The sequence below is a fragment of the Nelumbo nucifera genome, chromosome 3 (assembly GCF_055504915.1).
Source record: "Nelumbo nucifera cultivar China Antique chromosome 3, China Antique-T2T, whole genome shotgun sequence".
Lineage (NCBI taxonomy): Eukaryota > Viridiplantae > Streptophyta > Magnoliopsida > Proteales > Nelumbonaceae > Nelumbo > Nelumbo nucifera.
This window is the reverse complement of record NC_142651.1, coordinates 24,799,722-24,816,845: the sequence shown is the minus strand read 5'-3', so window position 1 is coordinate 24,816,845 and position 17,124 is coordinate 24,799,722. Positions and strand designations below refer to the sequence as shown.

The 17,124-nt window shown below is 35.5% G+C and overlaps 1 protein-coding gene across 15 annotated transcripts; it reads right to left on the bottom strand.

Moving 5' to 3' along the window:
- Window positions 1-2,614: 2,614 nt before the first annotated feature.
- LOC104607946 (putative lipid phosphate phosphatase 3, chloroplastic) lies at window positions 2,615-15,186 on the bottom strand. 15 transcript variants are annotated; one of them, XR_016084558.1, is made up of 12 exons: window positions 14,768-15,178; window positions 14,104-14,209; window positions 8,647-8,994; window positions 7,811-8,032; window positions 7,604-7,691; window positions 7,396-7,505; window positions 7,176-7,266; window positions 6,647-6,835; window positions 6,376-6,435; window positions 4,128-4,323; window positions 3,338-3,769; window positions 2,615-3,228 (listed from the first exon to the last, which is right to left on the bottom strand). XR_016084558.1 is itself a non-coding variant. In XM_010274772.3 (11 exons), the coding sequence occupies exons 3-11, from the start codon at window positions 8,854-8,856 to the stop codon at window positions 3,721-3,723; spliced, it is 1,215 nt and encodes a 404-aa protein (XP_010273074.1). In that variant the 5' UTR covers window positions 8,857-8,994; window positions 14,104-14,227; window positions 14,768-15,178; the 3' UTR covers window positions 2,615-3,720. The 15 variants fall into 15 exon arrangements, 14 of the variants coding, with proteins under 14 accessions (XP_010273074.1, XP_010272415.1, XP_019054348.1 ...); XM_010274772.3 differs by having other exon boundaries at window positions 2,615-3,769; window positions 14,104-14,227; XM_010274113.3 differs by having other exon boundaries at window positions 2,615-3,769.
- Window positions 15,187-17,124: the final 1,938 nt, after the last annotated feature.

Genomic DNA, 17,124 nt, shown 5'->3' with positions numbered 1-17,124 from the left:
ACATACTATTTTTTAAGAACAAAATATTTATTTTTTATACATAAATATGTACTCCCCTTTCCTTTCCTCTCTCGTGCACTAAGTAGGTATTTAGCGAAATGACAAATTTCAGACCAAGCTAACTAGCTGCATCTTAAAACTTCTAGCCGTTAAACATAACATCATCTGTTATCAACTTTTACGTTTTTCTTCAGTTTTGGATTCTCAAGGTAAAAACTATCTATTGAAGATACGAACTCCAGTTGATTTAATTAGATATTCTTCCCAAGTTTCTGGTAATGTTCTCTAATTGAATTCTCCACAATATATAAATTTATTTGGCCCAGTTGAGGAATTTACTCCCCACTTCCATTTCTCAACCCAGAAATTTTGATAAATACCAGACAAACATGGTACTGGAAATGCTTTAATAAATCAAAACCCTCTATGAATTTTGATAAATACCACCTGATTGGTTACCACATTTATGATACCCGCAACTATAGATACCAATAGAGTTTAATTTAGGGGTGTTTCAACTTTTTTTCCAAGTTTCAACAAAGGGGTGAAGGGGTGCTGCTGATTTGGGCACATTTGATTTCAATTGGGACATACTCTAAAAAAAGATGAAAATATTGGGAGTTCAGAAAAAAGGAAAAAACTATACTGTCAGAAATAGATGTTATTGCAAGAACTTTGACCAATCAACCCCCTCCTGTGAATTGATAAGAAAAAAAACCACCTGTTTAGTTACAACTTTTATGATATTGCTTGATCGGTTGCAAGCTTTTCAGATATCATTGTCGAACCCTTAAAAAATCTGCTTAATTTTTTAAGCTTCTTATACATGATACGTTACTCCACTTAACTCTTTATTTGTTTTCTTAATTAAAAAATATTGATTGTAATTATTCTTTTACCCCACACCCATCATAACAGGTCATTCACATGAAACTTCAAAACAGCCCAAGCCTTTTTATCATCCAAACTAAGCTTATCCTGAATTTAGTGTTTATAGTAATAGCAGTATATCAGGCCAGCCTGGAAAAATATATGGTATATTTAACTAGGGAAAACCTATGATACAATCAAAGCACAGCCCTGTGAGTTTTGATGAATACCAACTGATTGGTCATCTGTTTTATGATAATGGTTGATTGGCTGTAAGCTTTTCTGATATTAGTCGAAGTGTCGAACCCATTTATATGTATATATCATATAATATATTTTTTTGAAGACAAGTGGAATAATATATTAATAAAATAAAAAAGATTATATATTTTTCTTTAATTTTAATTATAAAATTAAATTATCAGGCATGGGGTGTGGGCCCAACCTGGCCCGGCCCAATGTTCATTCACAGTCTCTTAGATGTGCGGTATACCGTTTCTATCAAAAACCGAGTGTGCCCAACCAAAGGTTAGAAAAGCATATTTTGTAACTTCTTTCAAGAATATAATAGAGAATTATGGATTAGGCTCCTTTTCAAGGTGTTTGTCCACTTGTCCTTGTTTTTTATGGAGTTGGGTATCTTCTCTTTCCTTTCTGTCACCGCCTTGTCCTCTGTCTTCTTCATGAAGGAGATAGACAGATAGTCAGACAGGGAGGGCGTACAGAACGCATAGATTTGTTGGTAGTCCCTACTTGATTCCTAAAACTCCACTATGTCTACGCGTTTTGGTCATAAATGGGACCACAGCCCAACTAACAACTACCAATTCTTACCAAAAGAACTACCAACTACCAAAAGTTCAAAACTATGAAAGTTGTGTTTGGTACCATTTTTTTGATAAAATGTTTGTAGCTGATCAAAAAAATTGTTGAGAAATATGAATTGTTGTCACATAAAATCATTGTAATTGAAAAAATGCATGTGGGTGACTGATCATTGTCATTTAGAATTAAATGTTTCAAATTTGACATTTCAGATAAAAACAACAATTTGCATTGATCAACCGAAAACATTTCTGATTATGTTATGTGATAATTCATATTCCACACCAATTTCTATTGATCAACCCTAAATATTTCATGAAGAAACAACAATGGTACCAAACACAAATTTAGGGGTAATGCTTTGGTCCAGCCAACCCAAAAAAACCTTTACCTCTAGAAATATTAAGGTTGGATCGGTAAGAAATAAGGATGTTGAGTTTAGAGTTAGTATTAGAAAATGATAAACCCGTTTTTAAAGTGTAAAGGATACCTTTGGCGGGTTAGGGTTGAGTCCATTGGATTGAAGATGAGGTGGGTGGGTTTGATGTTAGGGCTGGAAGTCCAAGACATCAGGCTGGACTGGTGGATCGCCCACAACCTGACCAAACCCATCCCAGACTCATCCCCATAAAGGTTCTACCAGCTTGACGGATTAACCTATCCATAGTATTATTACCAAAAAAAATCTGTGCATAGTAAATAACGTCTATATCTTTTTCTTTTGGTAAATAACGTCTATTATCTCAAGAGAAGGAATATCGCGTTATATATAACCTGATACAATTGTGAGGTTATATGAAAGACCTCCGTGCAGGGGATCAACTTGAGCAAGTTGGGCTGCGGTGGGCCCAAGAGGAACCCAATTCCTAACCAAAAACCAACCGAATTACCAAACAAATCCAATCAGAAGTCCACAGCAGAAAAGAAATCAACTAGGCGACTAATTGTTTGAGAACATCTAAAAATGTAACCGAATAATATCATTTCACAGAGTACAACAATAATACATATTGTATCTAGCCTATTTTTACAGAAAATATATCACATATCATAAGAACTGAAAAAAGCAATTAATTTGGGCAAAATATATGATGCATCAACTGTACCATGCAGCAAAAAATAAGATGTGAATCAGTGATAAAATGATACATCCCAATATCCCAACCAACATTTTAAGTGCTGCTAGTCTTGATTTAAGTAAACTTGTAAAACATGAAAAGTACAATTTGTGAAATATGAACCAATGAAAAGTAGTAAATAGACAATGACATTTTTGACTAATTAGTTGAAATTTTGATTTGAAAGTGAAATCTCCTAATAGAAACACGTTCCAATGCATTCCAACATCATATTTACCTGCAAATATGATGGTTTTGTCTTTGTTGGACTGGAGGCTGACACAATATGGAAACTGCTTAATAATTTAAAATGTCTAACCATTGTAATCTGGACTCTAACAGCTTTTTCTTCCTAGCGCGGAGGCTTCTCCGATCTGAAATATCAGACGGCTTGTTTTTCCTATTATTCCAGTCACTAATCCAAGAAAAAGCAGAGAAACAGTAATTCCATTAGCTAATCAGTCTTAGATTTTTCAACATATCCAGCAAACAATTCAACGGAAGCTTGGACTGCAATCTCTCACTTTTATAGGTTAAGTCTGGAAAAGTTGCGGGCTGGAGTGACGAGCCTCAACTAGGGTGTCTTGGGTGGGAGCAGAAAAACTGCATGAGTGAACGTTGCAGCCATTCCTCCATAATACAGAAACTAGAGAAACGGTCGACTACCCAATAGATGCATGAGATGAGAAATTAGCTATTGGGATGACACTGAATGATTTTTGGCAACAGCCAAAGTAGTTTTGGAAACCACAGGGTATATTTAAGTAATTAAACCTTCTTTCAAATGTATCAGATCCATGTTTTCTCAGCTTGCCAGCTTGCCAGACTACACACATACAAAATATACAATGAGTTCTATCACTTTCCCATATCCATGCAACCTTGAATATGCTTCATCCAGATATAATCATCGCCTCGAGACCTTCAGGAGTAGCGGCATCAATTCTGCCTGAGCTCTGTGTTAAGTTTTAAGAGGATCAATTTCAGTTAATTCTAAAAGTAAAAGCCAAAACATATTTGGGAATTTACTTGGTGCAAGACAAATTGCCATATATGCAGCAGCTTTTGTTGATTATTGTACAATTAGGATAATTCCAAATTGTATTTTGATTCACTAAGTCAATTTTTATACAATTCACTACTGCACCTACATGCTTTTTATAGCCAAGAACTAGACATGACCTTTCTCTGAAAAGAGGTGTAACTGAGAAGGGAAATTGTTCCACTATACATAGTGAATAGTAGTATAGTTACAGGCTTACAGCACATTGAGCAAGATAAGGACTAAACATATTAGCAGATGTACAAAATTACCTCATCCCAGATTCCAACTCATCCAATGTATTGTTAGAACCATTTGTATCAGATAATCTCCTTAATTGATTGTTATTTTGTTCAACTTGTTGCTGTACCCTCATGGCATCCACATTTAGTGTGCTCACAGCATTGGTGGGTTGTTCGCTGGCATTTGCTGCCTCCAACATCCTCAAGTATGCATAAGACCTACAACCTGCAAAACAAAAGATTAAGAAGGCCTAATTAAACAGAAGCTCATAATATCTTGGAACTTCAATCTGTTTATAGAAGAAGCAAGAGACAAAACAATCCAATATTTATGAGTAGTTATTACTTTGGCTTCACCCAACCTTGCACTAATTCCTGTACTAATGCTTTACGTGATGTAAGGGTGGTAATAGGAAATACCATCGTAATTCTTTTTAGAGAAGATTGATCTATTTGATTGTAAATAAGATGCTTGTTTATCCATTTTTAATTAGAGAAAGTGGTTTCCAGTACATCACAATCATAAACTTCAAGCCATGTTGATGATGTTCCAATCTGAATTCAAGACAAGCTATTGGAACTTAGTAATGTTAAAAGGTGCCTTGAGAATCCATACAAGAAGGTGCAAAATTTTCATTTTCCAAGTTTTTTTAAATATGTTTACTTTATGTTTATTAAAACTTATTTTATGCCCAAGTCCATGTGCCATAATCAGTACTGGTTGACTATCTGGGAACTTGTTGGTGCATGGATACTTGCAAATTTGTAAGGCATGCTGCAACCAAACTAACATTGCAAGTATGATATCTATGTCCCCCATAACATCGGGCAAACTACTCAACTGTACTGTATGTTTAAATTGGAGCCTATTCCAATACAAAGTTAGATAAATTTGCTCCTCGCAGAATAAAATCAATCACGCCATTTTTTACTTCTCCCATGAGTCACCAGATCAAAGAACATAGTCATAAACATTAGTAAAGCAACAATATGGGACAAAAACAACTAATTGAAGAAGTGACACGTCTAATTAAAAAAATCAAAATGACATATAAAAAACATTCTTCATGCCGGCACTATAAAATGCTGAGATTACAGATACTATCAATGATATATTAGGACAGAAAATTAAATACTTAATTCAGGAAATAAGAAATGGGAACTGCAAGAACTGTTCAGACGTTTTAGCGTGCACACGTTAAACTTTCTCTAATACTTAAATAGCCTGAAAAGTTAATTTCAGAAGCAACCAAACTAACAACTTGTCTAAGTTGACACAAATAAATCATGATTAAACATAAGTTGATAGTAACTATACATAGCATTGATATCCTAGGATCCAAAGACTCATCTACATTGAAACATCTAACATATGGATCAGTGTGAATAAACATATCACAAAGACCAATCCTAAACACCGTATGGCGTATGCAGCTACAGACAAGATCACAAGACAATGCAATAAAACAATAAAAACTACAGCTAGTAATATTTTTGCTTTCTTTTAACTAGTGTAAGAATATGTGCTATGCGTGTGCAAGTATTAACCATATATGATATATGGTATTTGGATTTAGCTTTTATGACCCACACGGAACCCAAGGCAAGTATCCACTTTATGTAGTATAGTTATCCTGGTTCTTCTCTTAGTTTCCCCTTTCTAAAAATATCATTATTAAGAAATAATGGGAATGATGAAATTTTGGTTGAAGGATGTACCTCTATTTTTCCTGAGGTACCAGTCAGGTGCTTCTTTCATTGAACCACACCCTCAGAAGGCAGCCAGCACAAACAAATGAGCCATTTTACTCTTAATGGAATTTTCTTTTAAAGTTTAATTAATAGTGCACATCTATTCTGGACAGACCATTAAATTTAAGAGAACATTCAAATTAGTAGTAGTAGTAGTAGTAATGTAAGATAAGTGTTGTATCAAAACCCACTACTTCCATTTTCTTAGGTGAGGATAGTAAGCTACTAGAAATGAGTTCAAAGTTCAAACAAATTTCCAATTACGATTGATGTTTACTACATAAAGTTACACATGAGGAATTTAAGGAAGGTTACTTTCTGTATCATTTACCAATATTGTATCTTGAATGCATTTTAATAATTTTTTAGAGAAATACAACAGATAAGATAGAGAATAATTGTTTAGATTGACTCAAGAAAAGAAGAGTATGTGAACAGATCTTCATCAGTAACACTTCCAAGTAAAACAGAAACAAGTATCAAGAAAATTTTTATTGAACTTATGTACAAGAGTTCAAAACTTTACCATTGGTATGGTATGGGGGTGGGAAGAACTGCAAGTAGCACAATGTTGCAACTGTGAAGCCTGCAAAAATGTAACATAGTTGTAAAGTCAAGCATCAATCCATCAGCTAGAACTAGTATTTAGTTTGATAGTAAACACAAGAGAAAAAGTTATTAAGCACAAGATTTCATAAAATCTTATAAGGGCTTTCCCTTAACTTTCTGTCTCTCTCTCTCTCTTGTTTGCTATCAAACCAAATGTAGCCTAAATTAAAATCAATACTACCACAAACCTAAGAGGCCTCCAGCAAAAACATCCTGCCAGTGGTGCTTATAGTCATCCACTCGAGAAATGCCAACAAGAGAAGCCACAAGAAGAGGAAGAAAAATAATGCATAGTTTTGCGACATGTCCCCTATGGTCAAATGCTTTTATCTTGCCCGATAAATACAAGGATAGAAAACCAAGACCTGAAAAGGACCCTGGAAAGGAAATTGAAACCATTGAATAATTTTGTACCTCAGTATGATTAAGGGGAAAGAATAAAGATGAATGATGCTCAAAGAACTATGAATGAAACTAAAGAAAATCAACTGTTAAGACTCTTGACAATTGAATTTCTTTTTACTGATTAAAAATTCTATTTTAGTTGTTCAGTAACTAGTACAATACCAAGAGATAAATTGTTGAGAAAATTATATGCATAAAAAATTTTGAAGAAAAAAAGGCATCGGGATTAAAAGTTGAAAATATTTAGTTTTGTATCTTCAAATTAAAAGTATCCTCTTGTACAAAATTTAATCTTGTTACACTAATGCTTACATGAAGTATGGCCACTAGGAAAACTCTTATGACCGTCCTTTATGACATTGGCCTTTCCATGACAAATAACATTTCCCAATTGATCATATACCTAGGAAAATCAAAGACCAAGAAATTCTCCCATCAAGTACTGCAGAAACGCTTCCACATAGACACACATACACAGAGAGACAATTAACCATATCAACCATAGAAAAGTTTGTAGTTTTTGGAAACGTACATCCTTCCCATCAGGAAAGCATCGCCAAAAGAAGTCTGGTCTAGGACGACCAACTGCATTTTTTATTGCATCCGTAATAACTATAGTTATCAGCACAGAGAATAATAGCCCTGCTCTTGCAGAAAGTTTGCATAATCAGGTCAACCATAAAAATGGTTGCCTTAAGAAAGGTGTTTATTAATAAAAATGAAGATTAGAAATATGGTACCTAGTATACTATTGTGCAGATCATAAATATCTCTCCTACAGAAATAGAAGGCGATAAATATGACTATGGGCAACAACACTGTAAATATCTGGTCATCAAGACAAAAGAAGGCTAATAAATTCTGGGTGCTTAAGAGAATCAGATATGGGAAATCATACTCCTTAAATTGATACCATCTATAATCCTAAACAATACAGATAAACTTACAGGAACAGTCCACATGGGTACAGTACTGTCTTTGAGGGGATATTTGAGGCCATTCATCATATCCTTCCCCACAAAGCGATAAAATGGATGAATAACAGTTAGAATGATTTTTATCACCACAAGAAAAAGCAACATAAGCCAGTCATGCATGTGGAACTTTGTAACTGAAACTCCATGGGATTTTACAGTATGGGCACTGAGCTGGACCTCCCTCATTCTTTCCTGTTAGAACACAGAAATAATAATAAAGAAGTTTAAGGCACCAGAAAATGATTTGCAATATAAAAGAGACCACAAAATCCATGAACTGGTCTCCTGTGAAAAAATGGCATAAAACATTTGCAATGCCACTGAAATTGTTGGAAATGGTCCATTCTGCTTAAATTAAACTAAAGTCTGTCTGTAAGAAACTGAATAGAATTAAGCACATTTATGGGGATCAAAATGCAAGCATGCCTAGGTGACACAAGAGATCCTTGGGCTCACTGCCCACAATGCCCTCTTGACAGATAATCAACAGATAGAAAGAAGGCTTGCCGTTCAAATAGAAAAGTGTTTTTTTAATAAGTAACAAGTAAAAATATTCATTAAGGAATTGAAAACTCCCATAATATAACAGACAGGCCTGAAAGGAGTAAGAGACCAAGTATAAAGCTGAAACTAAAACTGAACAAAAAGAGAGAGTACCAAGTTACAAATTACAGTCCATCCCTGGACAACCCCACTCTAACTGATCCTTTGCCACTCCCGCCCTAGCCAATGTGTCAGCCATCAAATTGGCACATCTAGGTAAATGAGATGTTTAAGGGATCCCCTAGGAAGAGTGCCTGTCTTACCATAGGCCTCATTGTCCAAGGAATTTCTTCTCTGTTCTTCACCCAAGAGATAACTGTTTGGCAATCTCCTTCAACGTCCACTTCTTTCCACCCCTTTAAAGACAGCAACTTTAACCCTTGAATAACTGTCAACAGTCCACCCCTGGGAGAGATTCCATGTCCAATCAGACCTGATAGCTGAGAAACTAAGAAGAATACTACCAGCTTCATCTCTTACTATACCCAAACTCCTGATTCCCCCTGAATTCCCAAACAACAGCCATTAAAGTTAAATTCAAGCCTTCCAGCTGCTGGTGGGGATCACTCGGCAAGCCTTGGTGGTCTTGTGCTTTGAATGCTAGCACCTACCTGCCATTCTCTTAATAAGTCATTCACTGAATGAAAGCTAGAAAAATATTTCAAGTTAAGCCATTGCAGTATTCTACAACAACCATGCTTACTTGATGCAATCATTAGTGACTTCACGATGCAAATAAAATCCACAATCTATCAGTTATATTCTCATAGGTCCCCTACTGGCGGTTCTGCTTTGCTCATCTCAATACTTATGGCAAGTAAAAAGTTGCATATTTCCAGCATTTATATAAGTGAAGAGCACATGCCAAATTACTTGTTCCTTCTATTTTTATCCTTAACATTTTGCTCTTTCCTTACCCATCCGTTCGTTTGAACTCCCAATTTAAAAGTCATTTGACAGGAATATCTGTCACATGATAAACAAGGCATGCCCCATAAAACTGTCCTTGTGGTCTCACACCAATCAAATTTCAAGATTTCATCAAATTCACTAAATCCAAAATAAATGGTGATTGTTACAAGCATCTATCAATCCTTTCAGGTGTCAACACTTTCTTATCCTGTTTGAATAAGGCATTCATCTTCTAGAAAACAAAAGTCTTAAATGTTATGAGAGGTCATTATTTCAAGTTAACCTACTTTAAAATGCATATATTTGACAAAACCCACAACTCCCCAAAATTACAAATAACAACTTCAAGGTATTCAATTCTTATAAAATCAATATAAGGTCTTCCCACTAAATCCATAAGCATAGTTGACCCATTACCACCAAATAAACTCTACACCTCCAGTCTCAAGTTTGTCAATACATCCTTTTTTTTATAAGTAACGTGAAATTTTATTAAAAAGGCAATAAATGTAGGCAATACAAGCATCCCCATGGAGAGGCACAAGATTCTACCTGCCCAAGATAAAAAGATTACAATTGCAAATTACAACCAAGCCCAATACAACTGATCCTGTTTCTCAATACATCCATTCAAACCCAAAAGACCATAACTAGAAGTTGACTAAATCTCATACTCCTGAGAGGACATAATGGAACTGCAAGAGTAGATGAGCCAAATCTGGGGTTTTCCTTTGTTTTATTTTATTTATTTATTTTTTTGTACCTATGGGTGGTATGGTCATTGCCTTTTCTATCTATGGATTTCCCAAGACCCCAGATAGCTGGGACCAACATTGAGTAATGGCCCGTTTCATAGGTGGTAGGGTTATTGCCTTAATTTTTCAGTAGCTATTTTCTGATCATTTGAGTTATTAGTAGTTTTTCTAGTTGTAGTAGGAGTTGGTTTTCCTAATTATGATAGGAGTTAGCTTTCCCAACTAGGATTTTCCCCTTTCTTAATTAGTTTGTTAGTGGTTTTCCTTGGTTTTGAACTAGAAAAACAAGGGAAAAAGGATGACCCACCTTCTCTTTTTCGCATCAGAATCAGATAATAAAATGTGAGTTTTTTATTTCAATGTTGGACGAATTCTAATTTTCTTGATGGTTTGATTCCTTCAAGACGTTTTTTAGGTGCTAATTCCTCATAGCATCTCTAGGTGTTGACTTCTAAAGAAGCCTAGGTCCTGGTTCCTGGGGCATTTTTATTTCTTTTTCTTATTTGTTTTCAACATTGTTGATTCTAGCTGGAATGAGGTAAGGATCCTGCCTTAGTAAGCCCTTGAGTATTAGGCATGGTTGATTCTAGCTGCTAGAAGGATTAAGTTAAGGAGGAATGGAGATTGTTTAATTTAGGAAATTAGGGGTATCAGGTATGAGCAAGCTAGTCTGTGCTGAAAGTCTGAAAGCTAGAATCATGTAGAGAAGAGAAGTGTTAGGGAAGCATTGGTATGGACAGTAAGGATAGAAATGCCACAATATTCAATGAGAAGGAAAGAAATGTGGGGGCATTGGTGGATTGTATTGTGAATAGTCATTCACTGGATCAAAATGATGGATATCTTTTGGTATGGACAGTGAGGAGAAAAATGCCAGAATATTCAATGAGAAGGAAAGAAATGTGGGGGCATTGGCGGATTGTATTATGAATTGGGTCATTCATTGGATTAAAATGATGGATATCTTTTCCCACCATTCTTTTGATGATATTTGGAGGAATTGGGAAGCTGTAGCGAAGAGTTCAGTCAACAAGAATAGGGTATTATCAGTCTAGGTACCACCTGAGGAAGGTTTCATAAAACTCGACTTTGATGGTAGCAGTTTAGGAAACCCAAGGCCTTTCAGAATTGAGCGAGTATTCAGAAACAGAGATGGAAATGTCATTGCACTGTCCAACAGGTGATTCCGTCAATGCTGAATTTTAAGCTGTTTTGCAAGGGGTATGGAACTACAGATTGCTAGAGATTTAAACTTTGACAAACTACTCATTGAAGGGGATTCCAAACTCAGCAATATGGACTTACAGGGAGGCTATCAAGAGATTTAAGTGACTGACCACAAACATGATTATAAGGATTCAATGGGAGAGAAGATCAGAAAATGGAAATGACCACAAACATGACCCACTATTTAGGGTCTTGGGAGGGGTGGACTGGACACAGGAACACAGCCCAACTTGGCATTTTTTTGCACAAAGTGAAAACCTGTCTTCTCAGACTTGTCATCCCAAGATTTTACCATTATAACAAGCAATGGCCTTTTACACTCAAAACAATAAGGCAATTTTCTGTGAAGTCATTTTATAAAAGGCTAGCTGAAGAAGAGGCAGGTGGTTTCCCTACAGAAAGAATATGAAAAACTGCAGCTCTCATCAAAGTAGCCTTCTTTTTAATGGACTGCCATTCTGGGAAAATGTTTAACAGTTGATAATCTAAATAGAATAGATAGGGGTGGAAAATAGTACATGTTCAATGTGAGAAAAAGAAGCAGAAACAATGGATCACCTCTTCATTCACTGCAGGTTTGTGTACAGCATATGGAGCAATCTATTGGTTCCTTTTCGGGTGCACCTCTGTTTCGGTGTTTCCCATCTAACCTGGAAACATTTTTATGGAGCTGGTAGTTGAGGGGTTTGAGTAAAGAAGGAAAGGTATTGGGTAGTAGTGCCTTTGGCTGTGATTTGGACCATCTGGTCTGAAAGGAGCTCAATACTTTTTGAAAATAAATGCAATTAGAGGATACAGTTATGAAATTTTTATGGGGAAAAATTCATCTTGAGCAGCAAGTCATAATAGCTTCAAAAATACTCCTTACTGGTCTTTTTCTTAGGGCAGGACACTTTTTTATCTAATTATCAGAATGTATACGTAGAACAGTCCATGTGCATGAGCTCATTGCACTGGACAATGTAAATGTTTTGATTACACTGAATACAATAGCTTACTTTTTCACAAAAAGTAAAATGAAAATTATGCTCCATTAGGTTCAATGAAGGGATATTTTTTTATAATTAACAAGATTTTATTAATATCTAAAATACCCCCTAGCCATCCAAATAGGTGGTAAGGAAAGAACAAAGGCAACTAGAAGCTGATTGCACTAGTGATTTGTTTAAATCCTCTGGATATTGAACATCTAAGCCAAGAAGAACAAAGAACAGGCTTTTGTAACAATAAGTGATTTCCAGAATAGACTTTCTATTAGGTTTCTCCACTTAATTGTATAGTTATTCAACTTCTTGTGGACTTTTATTTAGCTTGAGAACTGAATTTGATGGAAGTACATCATTTAAGTGTTCAACTTATTTTTTGCATTTCCAGGATTCCATCTAATATATAATATTTACCTTTCGGTGATGGAAGTACACCAAAGTCAGTTCTATTGTCTGTAATGCTTTATTGCTGTAGTCAAGTTTACCTTGTTCTGACTGTAGTTTAATCATGTTCTATTGTCTGTAATGCTTAATTTTTGTCTTCCATCTGGTGTGTTTTGTGTTTTTCCTAATACTCTATTAGGATTTAGGTGTTACTTAGTGACTTGGTCACTGACTTAAGTAAAGATTAACCAACTAGAAAAAGGCATTTATTTTGAGAGAGAAAGTTTTAAGAGAGAAAACAAGTTAGATGAAAAGACAGAAGGGGGAAGGGAACAAAGACATGGCACAAGAACATGAACACAAAATACAAGAGGCAAGAGATGTGACCATCTCGAATTAGCAAGGGTATCAGACCTTACAGATTTCATTGAAACATTATTAGAAACAAAATAAGACAATAGTGCTTGCAATCGGAGGTGTACTCAGGGATGAGGAGGGTAAAGTGCTTGCAATTTTCTCAGGCCCAGCAGGAGAGGGTGATTCACTAAGAGTGGAAGTGATGACAGTTATGGAAAGGGTGCACAGGGCTAGACTCGTGAATGTTAGTAAGCTAATCATTGAAGGGGATTCCAAACTGGTAGTGGCTTGGCTACAGGATGAGGAAAGCAGGATGTGGAAATACAACAATGAGAAGAAAAAAAATCAAGTGGATCACAAAGGACATGGAACTGAGAATACTTTGGGTGAAAAGAACAGCAAATTTAATGGCTGATGCATTAGCCAAACAAGGGGTTGGGAGAAATCAAACTTTTTGGGCACAGATGTAATTGTTGATTGATATTTAAAGGGGAGAGATATGAGGGCTTGTCTTTCACCAGCTTTCTCTTGTACATTTTCCTTCAAATTGAATGAAGTTAATAGTTATTGATAAAAAAAGTACATGGTTTCACCAGGTGGAAGACCCTTACTCGTCCTCAATTTTGACCCTTCTCATGTCCATCAAGCCACTTATAGATTCTTTTTTTTTTTTGAACTGATAGATCCCATTGTTTTGAAAATTTGAAGAATTAGTAAGGGTAAAAAAGACTTTGATGATTCTGTTAGATATAACTCTAACGGGGGAGGTCTTCCTCCAATTTGAAATGAAAGGGAGGTTTCAGTGTTTAGAACGAACATGAAGGGATGTTTAAAGTCTTTTACTAATTGAATGTTACAAACTTCAAACTTCACCATTTACAAGTTTGCAAGTAGTTCTCGAGGACCAATTGCACCAAGATCAAGAGAAGTACATAGTATGCCAGCATCATGAATACATAGAATTCAAAAAAGTTAAATAGCCAACAACTTGCAAAGCAACAGGATTACAAAAATGTATCTCTACCACACAGAAGGTAAGTCCAAGTCCATAGATTGCAACAAATAACTAGCATTGAAGAGTAAAGCATTCTGTTCTTACCATATCAGATCAAACAGCTGACCAGGACCTGGTTCTGGTAGATGGCCCTTGAATTCTCAAAGCACAAAATATATCCTATGTTCCTCCAAGACACAAACGAACAAAACTACAGAATTGAAAAATACTGTGCGTACTTCAGAAGCATTAAAGAAAAAACTTCCCAGAGAAAATATGGTCAAAAATATTGTTTACACCTTGTGATAATAATAAAGATAAAATAAAATACAGAAATAAACCATTTCGGATGGGGACATGGGGCCCTCCTCAAGATCTTAGAGATAAATTGAAGCCATTGCAAATATAATTGAAACCTCTAAATCTTCGCCCACATTAAATAAAGCTCTTACCTATTTATCCCTTAGAAAAATATTCCCAGATCCCGTTCTTCCAATGATGCTTTCTCTAAAAACTTTATTAAAAGTATTTAATTCAAACCAGATATCTATTTATATTTTAGTAATAAAATATTTTCTAAATAACCTCGATGGTAATTTGCAACATATATAATACAAAAAAAAAAAGCAGAAAAGATAATTAAAGAAGAAAAGATAATGGAGAAAAGCGAGTCTTAGAATTGAGACAAATTGCAGAATCTTATCAACAACAAGTGAAAGACAGAAGTAGTAGACAAAAGAAACGAAGGTCGCGCTGTGCATTACGTTACCTCAAATACGTTTTCCAAGCCTTAGATTCCAACATCCTTGATTAGTTGCTTAAACTGAACCACACCAGTTCGTCTGTTCGAGAGCGAGAAAGATATAATAAGAGGAGGGGAGACAGCGAGAGGAAGGGCGAGTTAGCTGGTGTCCTTCACGTTCAAACTTCAATTGAGGTGGTGAATGGCGCTTGATCCTTTGAGAACTTTTTGCCTCTTCAATTCAAAGTTTGAGGTAACCCTTGAAAGTGGAAAGGGTGATGGGCGTAGGGCCTTTTGCACAATTGCAGAGTGGCAGTTGCCTACATTCGCCACATCATCTTCATTATTCTTCAATAAAAAAAAGTTGCCATGTCTTTCTGATATATAGTTGAACCTTTTAGCACAAAAAAACCAGAGGTTGTTTGGAACTGTGGCCAAAAATGTTTTGTATGGGATTTATTTTGGAAAACAAAGAAAATCAATTGATAAACATTTTATTTTATATATTATACACCATTAGGATGGTGTTTGGTAACGTCGGCATTTTTTGGGCTGAATTTAAAAGAAAAAAAAACGCTCACGCCCAACATGGTGCATGTAATCTATTTGATACTGTTTCTATTTCTGCCAATCAGGCAGTAAAGCAATCTATTCACCTTTTTTTATCAATCAGAACTTTTTCCCTTTTTTTTGCTATATTTGATAAGGTGATTTTTATCACTTTTCTTATATGTATAATCTATTTGGTACAAAATCAGTGTCATGTCGTTTGGGAGTAACGGCTCATTGCAGTAAATGTCAAATTTGACGTTTCATGTATCAAGAAAATTACGATTTACGAGGTATTAACATTTTTTATCATTGTTTGAAAAAAAAATGCTTGAACCAAACAGCATGATGGGCAACAAAAAATGAAAACGCCGAGTTGACTCCAACATGGCACCACTTTTTTGATAAACGGCACCGATATCAATAGGAATGATCATGGGTCACCCCGGGCGGCCTGGCCCGGGTTTAGCACTAATTGTAAGTGCTTTAACCTATGCCTGGGCCCAGCCCGCCCCGCACCCTGTGCCTAGTTTGCAAGCCCAAGCCTGACCCTACATATGCCTAGGCCAGGCTTACGAGCTTATGGGCTTTTCGAACCTATAACATCTAAATTAAATTAAATGTAATATATGTAAAAAAAAGGGAGAATGACAGTTCAGCCCAGGGTCAGATTTTTTGGGCTTAAAGTACAATTGGGGTGGGTGTCAATTCGAAATTGATGCCAATTCACGGGTTGGCATTGGTGTATAAAGTAGGGGTTTTTGTCATTTGGAATGTTTATAGCTCTACGGTGAGACTTGGAACAACACTAAATAATAAGTGCTACCATTGAGTTTTTTCCAAGTCCCACATTGCTTAGGCAATGAGAATGAAAGCTCTGCCTTGCCTTCATAAGTGCTACCATTGAATTTTTTCCAAGTCCCACATTGCTTATGCAATGAGAATGAAAGCTCTGTCTTCATCTATAAGACCTTGCCTAGAAGAACAATTTACATACTTGAGTTGGCTTAGGTTTTCACACATGTAACATCTGTCAATTAATTAATATTTATTTATATGTTAAAACATAAAATTTTTATATCTTGTATAAAATAATAAATATTTAGTAAAATAAAATATACTTATATATATATATGATATATATAATATATATTTAAAATATATATATATTATATTATATTGCACGTTGGATCGAGAATGGACCAGGCTTGAAGTGTAGAGCCCAAGTCTGACCCAAAATTTTTTGGGCTTGATGTGGGCCCAGGCCGAGTTGGGCTTGCACACAAAAACTTGGGCCCAGGCTTGGAAACTGTTAAGTTGGGCTGAATTGAGTTTCCGGGGCGGGCCAAGAATGATCGCCCCTAGATACCAAACATCCCCTAGGTGATACAAAAGCTGAACAATAAATAAACACAGGTGGGGGAACATAAAAATATAAAGGTTTATCTAATAAATGTTTTTATCAAATAGCATTTTGGAATAAATACTACGTGACCATTGATTGGTGACACTTTTAAAATAAACAGCTACAAAACCAAAACACCATCTTAGTAAGTGTTTGGAGCTGATGTCATTTTCTTGAAAAATGGCACCACATCAGCACATTTCCCCCAAAAAATATTATACCTTGAAAATTGGAAAAGTGTTATATGAAACACTCTTTTTTATGTTTTTTCGATCTTTTGCTATTATTATCAATAGTATGTTGATGTGGCATTGAAAAATGTCTATATGGCAACAAAGGTTTCAAACAAAAAAAAAAATCCATTTTCTGAGAAAACATCAATACTCATTCAGCATGGCACTAGAAAAATAACACCAATTCCAAACACCAC

What these genes read in the sequence shown, in the direction of transcription:
- LOC104607946 (XM_010274772.3), bottom strand. Translation starts at nt 8,856, where the DNA reads ATGAAGCTGGTAGTATTCTTCTTAGTTTCTCAGCTATCAGGTCTGATT. An exon ending in TACCCATGTGGACTGTTCCT is followed by an intron (nt 7,692 to 7,810) that starts GTAAGTTTATCT and finishes CTTGATGACCAG; the next exon opens with ATATTTACAGTGTTGTTGCC. An exon ending in TCTGCACAATAGTATACTAG is followed by an intron (nt 7,506 to 7,603) that starts GTACCATATTTC and finishes CTGCAAGAGCAG; the next exon opens with GGCTATTATTCTCTGTGCTG.